The sequence below is a fragment of the Coloeus monedula genome (genome assembly GCF_965178545.1).
Source record: "Coloeus monedula genome assembly, chromosome: 18".
Taxonomy (NCBI): Eukaryota; Metazoa; Chordata; class Aves; order Passeriformes; family Corvidae; genus Coloeus; species Coloeus monedula.
The window spans coordinates 10226810-10240955 of record NC_138798.1 but is presented as its reverse complement, the minus strand read 5'-3'; the positions used below and the strand labels follow the sequence as shown (position 1 = coordinate 10240955).

The 14146-nt window shown below is 46.2% G+C and overlaps 2 protein-coding genes across 7 annotated transcripts in view; both read left to right on the top strand.

Moving 5' to 3' along the window:
• DEPDC5 (DEP domain containing 5, GATOR1 subcomplex subunit) overlaps nt 1–1349 on the top strand; it is a 41368-nt gene extending 40019 nt beyond the window's left edge. For all 5 annotated transcript variants that reach the window (XM_082293737.1, XM_082293739.1, XM_082293738.1 and 2 more), the window contains one exon: nt 351–1349. In XM_082293737.1, coding sequence (XP_082149863.1) covers nt 351–646 — 296 coding nt within the window. In that variant the 3' untranslated portion in view covers nt 647–1349. The remainder of the gene's footprint in view (nt 1–350) is intronic.
• ANHX (anomalous homeobox) lies at nt 1340–13253 on the top strand. Of its 2 annotated transcripts, XM_082293743.1 has the most exons (9): nt 1340–1466; nt 2746–3019; nt 3639–3763; nt 3980–4103; nt 4998–5184; nt 5646–5778; nt 6029–6330; nt 10486–10573; nt 12435–13253. In XM_082293743.1, the coding sequence occupies exons 1-9, from the start codon at nt 1453–1455 to the stop codon at nt 12463–12465; spliced, it is 1278 nt and encodes a 425-aa protein (XP_082149869.1). In that variant the 5' UTR covers nt 1340–1452; the 3' UTR covers nt 12466–13253. The 2 variants fall into 2 exon arrangements, with proteins under 2 accessions (XP_082149869.1, XP_082149870.1); XM_082293744.1 differs by lacking the exon at nt 10486–10573.
• The last annotated feature ends 893 nt before the right edge of the window (nt 13254–14146 follow it).

Below are 14146 nucleotides of genomic sequence, written 5' to 3'. Positions count from 1 at the left end.
AGGGTCCACTTGCTGAGACATGAAAACAATGACGGGAAGACAGCATTTGGAAAATTGCAGAAGAGTATGGAAATTCATGGTAAGTTAGCAAGATGGACCAAAGCCTATATCTTTGCTTCATTCTGTGCTTGTAAGAGAAAGGCAGACAAAATGCACTCCCTCCCAGTGTTGTAACATACAGGAAGAAGTAGCACATAAGAGCCAAGAGGGAAAAGTGTATCCCATTTTCTCATGCTAAAAGGCAATTAAATGAAACTCAGGCCAGTTTCCTTTTCAGAATTTAAGGAGTCAGCTACCAGTAGTAGGGACTTAGGTCTGCCTCAGATTAAAGTGTTGTCTCTTTCCTGCAGGGACAGTGTTTTTGCAGCTGCCATATTCCAAGCGGAAGTTTTCTAGTGGGCAGCAGCGGCGCCGGCGCAACTCCACCAGCTCCACCAACCAGAACATGTTCTGTGAGGAGCGCATTGGCTACAACTGGGCCTACAACACCATGCTGACCAAAACCTGGCGCTCCAGTGCCACTGGCGATGAGAAGTTCGCAGACCGGTTGCTGAAAGACTTCACAGACTTTTGCTGGAACAAAGACAGCCGGCTTGTTATGTTCTGGACTGATTGTCTGGACAAGATGCATGCTAGTGCTCCGTGAATAGGGTTGTATCTCTTAGGGAGACAGCTAGAAGCTTTACCTTGTGGCAAGGAAGTAGAAGTGAAGAGTCTCTCTGTTGGATTCATATTGAGGCTCCAAGAGGACCTGAGCAATATTGCTGTTGATATTCAACAGAATTTGATTAAGTGCTTGGAAGAGAAGAATTTGAGCTCTTGGCTTGCCAGGATCTATCACCTGACCTCAGCTTGGTTTCAAGTATCTACAGTCCTTGATTGCCAAAACTTCAGTTAGAGCAGAGATAAAAGAGGGAGAGTGCAAATGGTTTTCAAGGGCAGTTGGATTCAGCACAGTGTGATGGTATCAGCTTCCAGTCATTGGAAATGATCGGTGCCATTGGCATCTGATGTGCCTGGCAGCAGCCTGCCCCTCCCCCTTCCAAGGTGTACCTGATTGTGTGAATATGTAAGATAAGATGTAAGAGATGGTTATTAAATTTTCCTACATGTAAATAAGTAAAATGCAGAAAATGAAGTGATCTGATGTTTTGTTGTAACTCCACAGCAATACAGAATTTGTGAGTAAAAGAGAGCAATTGTCAAAAGAAAATACTGCTTTCTGTGTTCAGCTCAAAGTTCAGTGCTGGGGCTTTGTCTTGTAATCATCCAGGATTTTCCGTCTTCACATCTGGATCTAGAACAGTGTCACACAGCAAGAGCAGGAAGCCAGTCACTGTCTTGCAAGGCCGGCAACAAAGCCTGAGGAGAAATCAAGGCCTACTGAACGCAAGTTGCTGCTGAGGATTATGGGCAGGTTTTTATAATGTATCTGCATGCCGCAAGAGGAAGATGCCTGCACTCAAGTACGTAGCCTTTGTCTTTGCAGGGCCTTGGCAGGAGTTGGTTATTTAAGCATAGGTTTAGAGTGGGTCACAGCCAGCACCCAGCTGTGCCATGCGTGGAGGCTGTTGGCTCCTGCTGCGAGATGGTTCCTTATTGTTACATACCATCGAGAAACTGGAGTCAGGAGAGGACTGACACCTTCACAGTGGTGTTCAGGTGTGATTCAAGGCAAACCGTAGCTGCTTCAGTTTTTTATCCCCTAAACTGAGTCAGGATGAGTCATCTGCTTTTAGACAGCACCCACCTACAAAAAAGGTGGGTTTGAGCTGCATGCGTCTTCATTCAGTCGCTCTAAGTGTGTCAAAATTATCAGTGCCTGTCTGATTCCCATTAGCGACTTAAAAATACTCTCTACTATGGAAGGAACTTGCTGCCATCTATTCTACACCATTCTACATCTATTTTGCACTCCGGCAGTAGCTGTGCACGCGGCGGGTGCTCGGTCGAAGCTGTAGCGGGGGTGGGGGCGGAGTGCAGGGGCGGCCCTGGAACCCCGCCTGGGCGGGGACTTGAAACCCGACGGCGGCCCTGCACCTGATCCCGGAGTGCCCTCGGCGCGGGGAAGCGTCTGGACGTGCACGAGGCTACGGTGAGAACAGGGACCGGGACTAGGACTGGGACTGGCTGCAGGGAGCGGGCCGGCGGGCAGGGACCGTCGTCTCGCCACGGGAGGAAAGGGACGAGGCTGCCGCGTGTCCCTGCTCCTGCACTTCGCAGCTATTTAACAGCTATTCCCCCTTTTGGCCGGCGGGGTGGAGCTGGCCCAAGGGTGGGGTGTCCTCGCGGGGAACTGCGCCGGCCTCCTTTTCCCAGGAAAACGGGCGAGAAACAGCTTCAGCGGTGGTTTTACATTTTATGGTAACTGCGGTCTGCTCGGGCCTGTCATGTGCCATTTTGCAGAAAACCGAATTAATTTCACCTGAATGTCTCTGGACTTAATGTTTTGATAGTTTTAACCTGTAAGCCGTGGATGTAAACCCCAGAGTTAGTCTCTGAGGTTTGGGGAAAGTTTAATATGTCTTTCTGAGCTTAGTTTTCTCAACTGCAAATCTGGTGCGTCTTTAGCTTTTCAGGACTGCTTTAGGGCTAGTTTTATTTGAAACGTTTTGAGGTTCTTAGGCTGCTTTTAACAGCACAGTGAATTTCTTTCCTTTTAAAAAAAGAGAAAAGCATACCATAGAAGCTAAAAATAGGAGATAAAAGAGTTTTTATCTAACCACAACTTTATGCATTGCACAGAAAAAGCTTCCAACAGGACATGATGATGAAGCAGTTCATGGCCATGTTAAAGAAGAGTGAAAATGAGCATCCCCCACCCACCAAGCTGATAGATCTAGCAGGACAGCTTTGCCGGGAGCTCCAGAACTCGTCTCCTAGTCTGGAGAAGCTGGTTGAAGCCATGATGGGATGCAAGAACACGAGATATTTTCTCACTAACATCCATGTCGTCCGGGCTTGTGTGTCCGTTCATATCCATAATGGGCAACATGATGCAGCCTGCAGACTCCTGGAGGTAGGGATGTGTTCTTCGGTTCTTCATGGAAAACATGTTAGCAAAACAGTAGTTAAAGCTGTTAGTGCAGAAGTACCCAAACTGCAGCACACGGAGCATTTCCAGCTGGCGTAAGGTAGTGGAAGGTGATAAGTGTGCATTGTTGACCTGAAACACAGGACAAAGCCTTTGCTACAGGCACTTGCTGTTAATCAGCCAAGGAGAAGAAGGTAACTGGGCGATTATGGAGTTAGCTGTAGCAGGATTTTTGTTCTCTTCTGTGGTGGTTCTTGGTTTTCACAGTCTTAGGGCTCAGGACACAAAAGTCTTGGGAAGCCCAAGATTAGGGGACTTGACAGGGTGGGAATATATGAGGTAGGCTGGATGGTGCCACTCAAGGTGAGGAATTTTTGGCCTCTAGATCTAGTAACGTAGACCTTTTCACCAGGGAAAAAGAAGGAATTAGGCAACTCCCTGTGTACATTGGAGATCGTACAGCAAGCCATATACTTAGATAATGCTCCCAGCTCTGTCAAACCAGTAGGAATCTCTGAGTAAAATTTCTGTTGAGGGTTTTCTCCTTGATAGGCAGTCTGAGTGACTCTCTGGGAAGGTTTGCTTACACACAGTTTTGTTTTAGTATTGCAAGGCAGAAGAGAAGGAAGAACTGGTGCAACTTTGGCATGAGATTCACTACCGGAGGGTTATGGAGAAACACCAGACAGATTTTCTGACACCACTGCAGAAGTTTCGTTGCAGGAAGAGGTACTGCATTGTGGGGAGACCAAGATTTTTTTCTCTGCTGTAGTTTTCAGATGCAGGGGCTACAGATGCAGAGGCTGGTTTTGCACCTCAAGATGCTGCTTCTTGGAGCTTGGTTTTTCTTGGTATTTTGATCATTTGTGGCAATGTGAGAAAATTCCCATGAATGTGAATTATTCCTTTTGGGTCCTTTTTAATCCCATTTTCTCCTGTGTACAGGAATCCTCCACCTATTTCCCTTTGTCCTGAAGTTTTGAAGAATCGAAACTATTCAGAAGAAGTACGCCAGCACCTGCACAAGTTTGCTGCAGAGGTGACAGCAAATCCAGACAAGAAACAGCGGGTAGGGATATGCTAGGGACATTTCCAGTCAGGTCTCTCTGTCATAGAAAAGCAGGACTCTGCGATCAGGAGTCTATAACTGGTTTAATTTCTAAATTAAACTGGTTTAATTCTAAATGCTTGTTTTCAGAAGGCTCATTGGGGCTGGCATTCCTCATATTGGATCTTTCCCTAAAGGTTTCTTTAAGAAATCATCAGGTTCATGCTAAGTAATTTCTCTTGCTGTGGACAAAATTTGAGGGACAATAAATTCCTCACTGTTCTAATTTTGTAGTGATTGAGCATAGGCAGCCAAACAGCCATCACTCAGCAAAGCTCTATTACAATGATAAATAGTTCTGACTTGACTGAGTAACAACCTGTATAAAATTGCACTTTGTTTACCAGAATATATTTTGTGCTGACTTTTCAAATGCTGGTAATTTAATGTGATAACACAATAGGCTGTGTTGGTGTATACATGGATCTACCTTCTTTGGACAGGGACGGATTTGTAATGGAAGAGATGTATGAATTAAATCAATAGTCATTGTTGATCACTACCTTGCCAGGTGAAGGCTTCAGACTTTAACGTCTACCTCTGTGAAGCTGTCGTTCTGTAGGATGAGCATGCTTTGGTGAGGGCATTATCTGGCGAGTACTATAGAATAGCAGTGGCTTCCCTTAGCAAACAAATTGTCTGGGTGTGCAGGTTGGAATATGTGTTTTCTACCAACTGAGTTCATAAAATGGTCTCCTCAGTCAGATCCACATAGGCCTATCGGAGACCTAGTGAGTCAATGTATCTGGGTTTGGAAGCTCTTTTGTTGGACTGCTTTTGGAAGTGAAGGGAAAAGTCTGATTATTTGGATGTGATTTTTTTCCCCTTGATTTCTCCCTGCACCTGGGTTTGCAGGAAGGGTTGGCTCGGGACATGAACCTGCAGCCAACTCAGGTCTATAATTGGTTTGCAAATTATCGACGACGTCAAAAATCTCGCCTCCTTCGCATGGAAAAGCTCAACAATTCATGTCCTGAGAGGGCGTTGGCTTCCCACAGAAATGAGCCACAGGATAAAGGATCCAACACTCCACAAACTGCAGGTTTGTCCCTTCCTAATGTCTTCAGGATGTGGTCCAGAGAGGTGAAAATCAATTTTAAATTCCCTCAGGAAGGGAACAATATTGCTTCTTCAGAACAGCATCATGTGCTGCTGGAGGACTCTGCTTCAGTGGAGTGCCTCATTGTTTGGCTCCAGGCTGTCAATCCAGAGGAGCAGACACTGCTAAGGCCTGTGCAAGGACAGGTGAAAAGAGATGCCTGGCTTTAAAAAAGCACCAAATGAAGGCAAATAGATGGGAGGCAGCAGGTTTTAGCTCTCAGATTCTGGAATCAGGGCAGTGTACTCCAGGAAAACCCAGTATTTCCATGTCCTTCCACAGACAACCAAACTTCAGTCACAAGGAACAGGGGGGTTGTGCTGCGTTTGGCAGATTAGACTTGTTTTGTTGCCCTTTGGAGCAGCCATTAGTGTTGTTTCACCTGCCTGGCCTGCACCTTTCAGATGGATCTCATGTGGGCATCAGCCCTGAGCAAATGGAGATAACCCTCATGCCCTGTGAGCCAGGATGGGAGCAGTCAGCTGCACCTCTGTATAAGCCTCCTGAAGGAACGTATTTAAAGACGCTGGAATCCAGGTGATGTATGGCATCTCTACAGTGACAGTTCAGAGATGAAGCAACATTTAAACATATTCACAGAACTGACTTCCATGTCAGTTCCCAGGGGACATCACTTAGGAACCTTGCCACCACTGATGGCAATGTTCCATGTCCAGTCAGAGCAGCTCATCTCCCAGCTGTGGAGGGCAGGATTCAAAGGTTTATCTGGGGGTCCCCTTTTGGCAAAGCAGTATGTCTGGCTGATTCATTTTCTCCATCATTGCAGCTGTGTGCAGAGCTCTGAGCTGTATGAAGCTGGAACAAGCTTGGCTTTGTTCACCACTCACAGCACTGAACAACCTGTACCTTTTGGCACTGAGGCTGTGATGGAACCAGGAACCTGCTTTGGCTCTCCTGTGCTGCTGCCTGAAGAAGCAGTGAGCAGTGCTGCTGCCAGCCCCTGGCGGGGGAGCTTTGACCTGGGCTCTTATGAGTCCCTTCCCTTTGTGAATCATTGGCCGCCCATGTGGCGGGCCCCTTACAGCATCAGAGGAGTCTCTGGCTCCGTGTGGACCCCAGATGTAGAAGGTTGGTAAAACTGCACCCAGATTGTTGACCTTAAGAGTTTCCAAGCTTCTCTTCCTATTGTTGTAAACACTCCTGCTCACTTAAGTGTCCTGATGAAGGAGAACAGGGCTTATTTTGAGCTTTGGAGTTTTGCTTCCATGGTAGTTCAGTGAGAAAATCTGTTGATTTAAGGTGTTGAAACAGACATTCTTACCTACTCTTTTGCCTAAACTGTAACCACTTCCATAAGATAGTGGTGCATTCCTTTTAGTGTTCCCATTGAGAGAGTCCCTCCAGGTGTTGTCTGCTCACCCTGTTGTTTGCAAGCTTCTGGGTTTTTAATGCCTGTCATCATTAAGATACTGCCTGAGAACTTCTTAACTGTGACATGGTGCTTGTCTTCAAGCACGTATTCTTACTTTCCTTTCTCTCTCTTGCTATTTTTTCTCTCTTTGTCTCCTTCCTGTCCAGTCTTGTTCAGCATTCCCACCATCTCTTTTCTTCTCCCTGTTCTTCAGAATAGGCTTGATAGGATGCATAAGTAATGTTCCACTTGTTTTCGCTGTAGGTCTGTAGAGCAGAAAGTGCTGTAACTGCCGTTCACCCAGGCTCTGGTGAATGTGGAGCAAGGAGAGAAGGAATAGCTGGGTCAGAGGTTGCAGCCATGTTATCTGTGTCTGTACTTGTTTTTAATATGAGCATTTATTTCAGCAGGTATCAGAGTTCCCTTGAGCACAGTCTGTCAAGGTGGCTGTGTTGAAGACAGTTCAGGAAGAATCATTCAGGAGTCATATTTAGAGGATGAAAGCTTAATCCTTAGAGAAGGACAGCTAGGGACCCTGGAATCTATTCCCCACAGGTAAAGGGAGGGAAAGCACAGGGCTGCCTAAAGACAGGAATAAAAATGATGCTGTGAGTCCAGCCATGTCTTGGTGCCCTGTTGAAGAGAGTTGCAGAAATAGTGATACATCTCATTCCCAGGGACTGATTCTCCTTGTGTCCATCCTACTGGTATTTATATCTGTGCATGGGTAATGTTGTCTAAGTGTGTATGTGTGTGTGTGGCACAAAGGAGATTTGGAACCAGTCTAATCAGAAAAGATATGACCCCCTATTTTTTAGGCAGGTTCAGCTTCTGAACTATTGGCTTGGTTTTGGCAGAAAAGCATAACCTGTACTGATCCAGTGAGGGTTGGTTCTTTGGGCTGGGTTGGTAGGGCCTGTACTTAATCTTAAAATAGTTTTTATAGCTTCATTAATGACCTCATGACAAGATTATTCCATAGTGCAAGCTTTCCAAATTGGAAGACAGAAAGACAGGCACTGTTTTGTCTTTCTGTTTTCCACGTAGAACAAAGGTTTCAGATTTTCTCTGGGAACGGAGATGAATTCAGAGAATGCAAAACAAAAACTCATGCCATTTTCCATATGTTATACAACTTCCATAATGTTACATAAAAATAAACACTGCCAGACATTATGGGCTTCCTTTAATTTACTGATCTGCAAGACAGAGCAGGAGCAGCAGCCCCATTTTATAACCCTTCTGCTTGACACTGACCAGCATTTGTGCCAGCATGACACTGTCAGTATGTCAAAAAGGGAGGTAGAAGAAGCTTCATTCCTACTTTATAGATGAGGAAGCAGAGGCACAGATGGCTTCGTGGCTTGTCGAACAACAGGTAAAGGCAGTGATTCACTGGAGATAAAGATTGGTGAGACTTTGGCCCCAGTTCCCTGCTAAAAACATTTCTGCCTTTTACCTGTTTCCCACTTGGCCTGGTGCCTTGCTCCCATTCATGTCAGACTCCTTGCTCTGAATTGCTGGGGAGAACCTAGGTCAGGCATTATAAACCTTGGGCTGTGTTTTAGGATTCACAGTTTTAAACAGTGGCTAAAGATCATGAAAGATCAGCAAGGCTTGCTGGCAATATTTTGGCTGGATTTAAAATTTCATGTTCTGACTCTGGAGTGAGCTCATGTTTATTTTTAAAATATGTTCTGCCAGTAGAAGAAATCTATGGTGAATGTCTCCTTGTTGGGTATGTCAGTGTGCCAGGAATCCACACACCCGTTATCATATTCCTATGAGGGGCAAGATTTGCTGCTTTGTTGGCACCTTTGGTGAGGATATAGATATTTGAATCCTATTTGTAAATCCTGTTTATTGGCCTGGTCCAGCTCCCCCCAAAACCTTGAGCTCCTCAAAATTCCATGAATGCTGTGGAACATCAATCTTTTTCAGAAGTGAGCGATGCTTAGGCTGCAATTCCAGCAATTTCATTTTGCAGTTTCTCTCTAGAGAGCCAGGAGAGCTCATGTGGGTAGTCTTGGGTAAGGTCACTGCTCAGTCAGCGAGGATCATCTGTGTTATAAGGCAGAGCCCTCTAACAGAGTCAGTGATTAGAGAAGAGTATTGTTACCAGAGTCCTCTTGAGCACTCATGTTGCAATGAGCATCACCCTTCTGGGGTCTCAGGAGGGCAACAGATCGAACTGTAAGGCAAATGAGTGTTGCTGTCCTGGAAGGACAGGGCAGTGAAGTTATCTCGGTTTTAGAGGTAAAAGTAACACAAAGAGAAGGAAATTATTTAGCCAAGATCACCTATCTGGAGTGGACTCAGTGTTATGCTCTCCTTGCTTCCTGAGCACTGGGATAGAGCTACAAGTCAGCCAAAGGACCCTTTATCTACTTGTCTCATTTTTAAAGATGCTCACCTGGAAAGGACATGTCCTCAAAGCTTATCAGAACAATTCCTGTTGATTTCTTTCACGGGCTTTTTGCAGCCGCTCCTACGCACTTGTGCTGTGTCCAAACCTCTTCTGATCTACAGGGCTGTGAGGTGGGAGTGTGAGAGGGAACCAGGCTGGAAGCTGACTGTCTCCATCTGCTTCTGCTGCCTGAGAGGAGGGTTTGATCCAGCAAGCGGACTGGAAGTCCCTGTGGGACACCAAACAGATGCTCCCCTTTACAGACAGTGGTGATGTATCCTCTTCATTCTGCAAGTCAGGACAGGTGGAATGTAGCCCAGCTAATGGTTCTTGCAGAGCAGAAATCTCATGCCTTCCATTTCAGAAAGAAAAGCACACTGAGCTCTGTGGAGCAAGGCATTCTACATTTATGAGCCAGCATACTGATTTAGAAAATGTCAGTGCTGAGATGTTCATGGCAGCTTACAGCCTCTGCCTGCATTTTTGGGATTCCAGCTCAGAGTGCTGGGAATCCTCCTGCTGTTAGGCTTTCCCCTCTGGATAACCCAGCATCCTGACACTGGCAGGCAGCAAGTCCCAAACCAGCAATGAGAGGCTACTTTTTGGCATGTTGCATAACTGAATCATAGAACTCCTTGCTAAGGGCACTGTGCATATCGGCATAAGTGGGCCGTGAAAAACCATGAGACAAATTCTTGAGAGGGTGGGAGAGGGAGCTGAGCCCATTTGTCTTCAGGAAATGTGACTCTCTGAATGCATTCTCCAGCAGAGGAGTCCCAAGACTGGGTGCTGGAAGCTGGGGGGCATTCCAAGGAAGAGCAACTTGACACTTGCCCCGTTGCTTCTACTTTTTTCCTATACTTTGCTAGTGGGCACCTCTTGTCTGGACCTGTATGGACACTCACACCTTGGGCTATTCCTGGTGGTGGTACAGGCAGCATTGTTGGATTAGAGAGTTTTGAGTTGGTGATGATAGGAGAGAACATCCCATTCTTGAGCACTCCGTGTCTCCTACTTGACCTAGTGCCCACAGACTGATCTATTTTGAGAGGCTGGCAGAGCCTCTAGGGGACTTTAGATGGGGAAGGCATGTCCCCGGACTGGACTGGTGGCCTTGGAAAGCTGTAGCAGAAGCGGAGCCAATGTTATGTCTATGTCTATAGTTTCGAGAGAGACATTTTGGTAGACATCTCCTTGTTTATGGAGTGTTTTGGGGCAGAAGGAAAGTTGCAAATTGAAATATGATTCCCTGTATACTGCTCCTGGTCAGGGCTGCCTTCCCACTGCAGAGCCTGTATTTTCAGGCCATAAGAATTTTGAGAAATGGGGCAGGTGTGTAGACAACTTAACAGCTCTATCAACTGAATAGTCTTGCCAACAGCCCCTCTTGTCCTGCTGCAAAACATTACAGTAAGTGGCAAGTAGAGCATAAATACAAATGCACTTGTATATAATTTTTTTCCAGTTCCTCTCAGACTGTGTTTGGCAAGCCTCAGTGCCCACCTGTTTCTGCACCCTGGATGGAAGAAAGCCAAGCCTTGGGACAAAGCCAGGTAGAACATACCTAATGTTCAGAGAAAGGAGTTCTGTATACATGATCCCCTGCAGCTCTCTCAGAGATGTGAAATCTCATATCATATTTAGTATGAAACATATTTGATCTAAGCATACCTTTTGGAATCCAGTTCAGAGCAAGGTGGGCATTCCCTGGGTAACATCCAGCAGATAGTAGAAGGAAAGGTGGTTTTGTTGATTATTTTCCTACTTGAATTGCTAATCAGACCCTAATTTTACTAAATGTGTTGTTGAAATGGTGGCCAAGGGAACCTGTGCAGATCCAAAGTGTCATTTAAATTTTTAGCAATGGAGGGCTCACCTATAGAACAATCACATGAAGATGGCTGCTTAAGGTCCTCCCCTCTGAGCGGTTTTGCACAATTTGACTCTGCTCTCTCAGACATCTTAAAATATTTAATGTAATTTTCATTTGCAAGTCTGTGCAATTGTTGAGGAAAAGGGATTTTGCATTGTTCTGAGGTGGCTGATAGCAGTATACAGAGTAGTGTGATTATTGGCCAAGATAGAGAAGGTACTTCCATGCTGTGGGTGCAGTCTGCCTGCCTTCTGATGGAGACTTTAGGGCAGTGGAGAATAAAAGTTAGAAATCTTGTGCTTTCAAGGGGATGGGAGCACATCTCTGAATTAAATGTTACCTAAAAAGAAAGCCCTATCTAAGCTGTACATTGAGGTACGTTTTGGCATAATGTATGTTGGTCTAACAGTCAGTCAGCATCCATTGCTGTTTCCCTTGCAGTGTGAGCTGCTGGGGAAAACCTTTTCAAAAGAGATTATGAAAAGCAGGAGCCCATATCTGCTGGCATCATTATGAGAAGTGGTTGCAGCTCTGAGGGCAGTAACAGAACCTCTTTCGAGCCTCTGAAAGCATCAATATAAAGATCTGTATCTTGGAAAGTGGCCTTTTTACCAGCCATAATGTAAGCCAGACAAGAAGGAAAGCTTTGGGCATTAATAATGGATGAGCCTTTTCTAAGATTCCCAGAGCAGGCTGTCTCTAGCTAGTTTTCATCTTGCTGTTCTGCATTCTTGCACTGATTTTGCAGTGGTGAAGAAACATGACACTCAATGCACTGTGGGCTGGTGAGCAAGATACTGAGTGATGCTTGTAGATGTCAAAGGGAACATCTTCAAATCTTTGTAATAATTACTCAGTTCAAGAATTCAGAAAAGCAATTTTTGCATATTTTAATGTGTGCTCGAGGGGAAAAGAAGAGCTTGAATGGGTAAATGATCTTACAGCATTCTACAGATTTCCTGGGCACTTTGCTTCTTGCTGAATTAACTTGCTCTGGGCTTCTGGCAACAATATGGAGATATTTGGTTCCTATGTCTGAACCACAGAGGTGCAAATGAAAAACTTCCTTTTTCTCCACAAGACTCAGGTTTTTTTTTTTTTTGTAGCTCATACATCCCGTTAGAACCAAAATGAGAGTAAAACGAAAGCAAGCAAGCAAACAAAAATTCCAGAGCAGAGCTCCCTTGTTCAGGACATCACTTCGTTGATTATTTAGTTCTGGTCTTACCCTCTGTCAGTTACTGGCTTTTATAGGAGTCAATGCCTAGGGCAAGGCGAAGGGAATTGCTCTGCTCTGAATTCCTAGGAGTTGGATTGTGCACTGATTGTGCTTGTCACTTCTACACCCAGTGATGGATTACTTTACCTGAGTTTAGAGGGGAAGAAGGTCTTTGTCTCTTCATGCACACAGCCCTGACCAGTGACATTCCCTCCCATCTCACACCTTGTGCTGCTGTCTGCCCAAAGGAGCTCTTCCACCATAAGCAACTGTGTTAAAAATCATATCTAGTGAGGCTTTGGTTCCTTCCTGTGTCTTTCAGGTCCTGGAGGATCCAGTTGTTGACTCACTAACCAATGAGATGCTCCAGGCAGCACGCCTGCTCTTTGAATTTTCTGCCAGTGGACGGATGTGACCTGCCTGCAGATACACTCCATGTGTCTGCGCTTCCCATTGCTTCCTATTTTTTCCTTTTAAATTTTTTTTAATGAAAGAGGAGTCTGACAAGGTGGTGATTAGAGTGGGGGATAAGGATGGAGGTGTTTTCAAATGGTTACAAAGTTTGATTTAGTTACAGTTTTATTAAGAATTTGCAAAGGATAGAAGAAAGGAAGGGTGCAGCGTGGACTGTAGGTTTTTCCTGGAGTAGTCTGAAACTGCACTGTCGGTGTTAAAATTATCAAGGCACTGGTTCTGTGGCAGTAACATAGATCTACCTATAGGACTGGTCAGATCCAAGTCCTTGGTTGCATCATGAAGGTAAATGAAGCTCCTGTGCTCAAAGGAGTAAAATTTGGTTACATTGCCTTGCAGAGGATGTTGGATAACTTTTTCTCAGGCTTGGAAGATAAGGTCTCAGCTAAGTGCTGGTAAAATACTGCTATTTCTTATTCCTGCCTTTCTGTTGCACTGCAGGGTGTAACTTCTGGAGTGTTCTATACTCCATAGTGCCACAGGTGACACAAACTGGAGCACAGCAGAATTTTCAGTGCTAGGGCATGCCATTGTTTTGGTGTTTAATACAAGAAGTAGCAAGGCAGGCCCTTCATGCAGGTTTAAAACTAATCCTGCAAGTTATAGGGTGGGTTTTTGGGTATTTTCCTGAAGTGTTACTGTTTTAAAAAAAATCTGTATTGCAAAATGGGTCCTCTTTCCCAAACCTCCAGCCCTGAGATACAGGGAGAAGATGCCTCTGTTACCTTTTGTTACAAAGTTTTCAAATAAAGAATTTTATTTACTGTTTCTCCAGGGGGTTTTTTGGTTTTTTGTTTTTTTTTTTTTTCAAGGTAAGGGTGGGAGGTGATAATTTTCACATGGCAATTATGTATTAAGACGCAGGACCCAGCTGCCCTGGGAACACTTGTGGGTGGTGAGAGCCTGAAGCCTCCTTTATTCTGGTGGATTTCACTAGGAATGCCCCTCTCTTGTTCGTGTTTGGAACAGCGGTGCTTGGAAGGGTTACACACGTTATCGCTTATTGCCGTCAACAGCGGGGCCGTGAGTGAATGAGGGCATTTGTGCAGGGAGCAAAGGCGCCGGGCTTGTACGGCCCGCACGGACACCCGTGAGGGACCAGCCCGCCCGGCCACCGCCCGCCCGCGCTCCTCCGCTCGGGGCCGTTCCCGTCGCCCGCCACCGCTTCCCCATTGGCCCTCGGGCCGCCCGCCGCCGCCTCCCCGTTGGTCCGCGGCCGCCGGCAACAGCGACGGCTCTGTCCCGCCGCGCCCTGACTGGCTGCCGCCGCCCGCCCGGCCATAGCAACAGCGGGCCGCGCGCGGCGCCTCAGGGAGCGCGCGGGGCGGGGGCGGGGCTGAGGCAGCGGCGGGACCCCTGAGGGGCGGGGAATGCACAGGGAGCGCCGCCACGGTCACGCTTTGTGGAAACCCATTCTCTAGGCTCTGTCATCGTCGCTTCTGCGGCCTGCGGTGGAACGGAGACGGGACACGGTCAGGAGCCAGGCAGGGACGCGGCTCCATGCGAAGGCAGCAGCCCCATAGCAAAATTCCCACTGAATCGTTCTGGGCTGCTGTCTGA

Coding starts and splice junctions, on each gene's coding strand:
- ANHX (XM_082293743.1), top strand. Junction 5,779..6,028: donor TTAAAGACGCTGGAATCCAG/GTGATGTATGGC, acceptor CCATCATTGCAG/CTGTGTGCAGAGCTCTGAGC. Junction 6,331..10,485: donor GTGGACCCCAGATGTAGAAG/GTTGGTAAAACT, acceptor ATTTTTTTCCAG/TTCCTCTCAGACTGTGTTTG.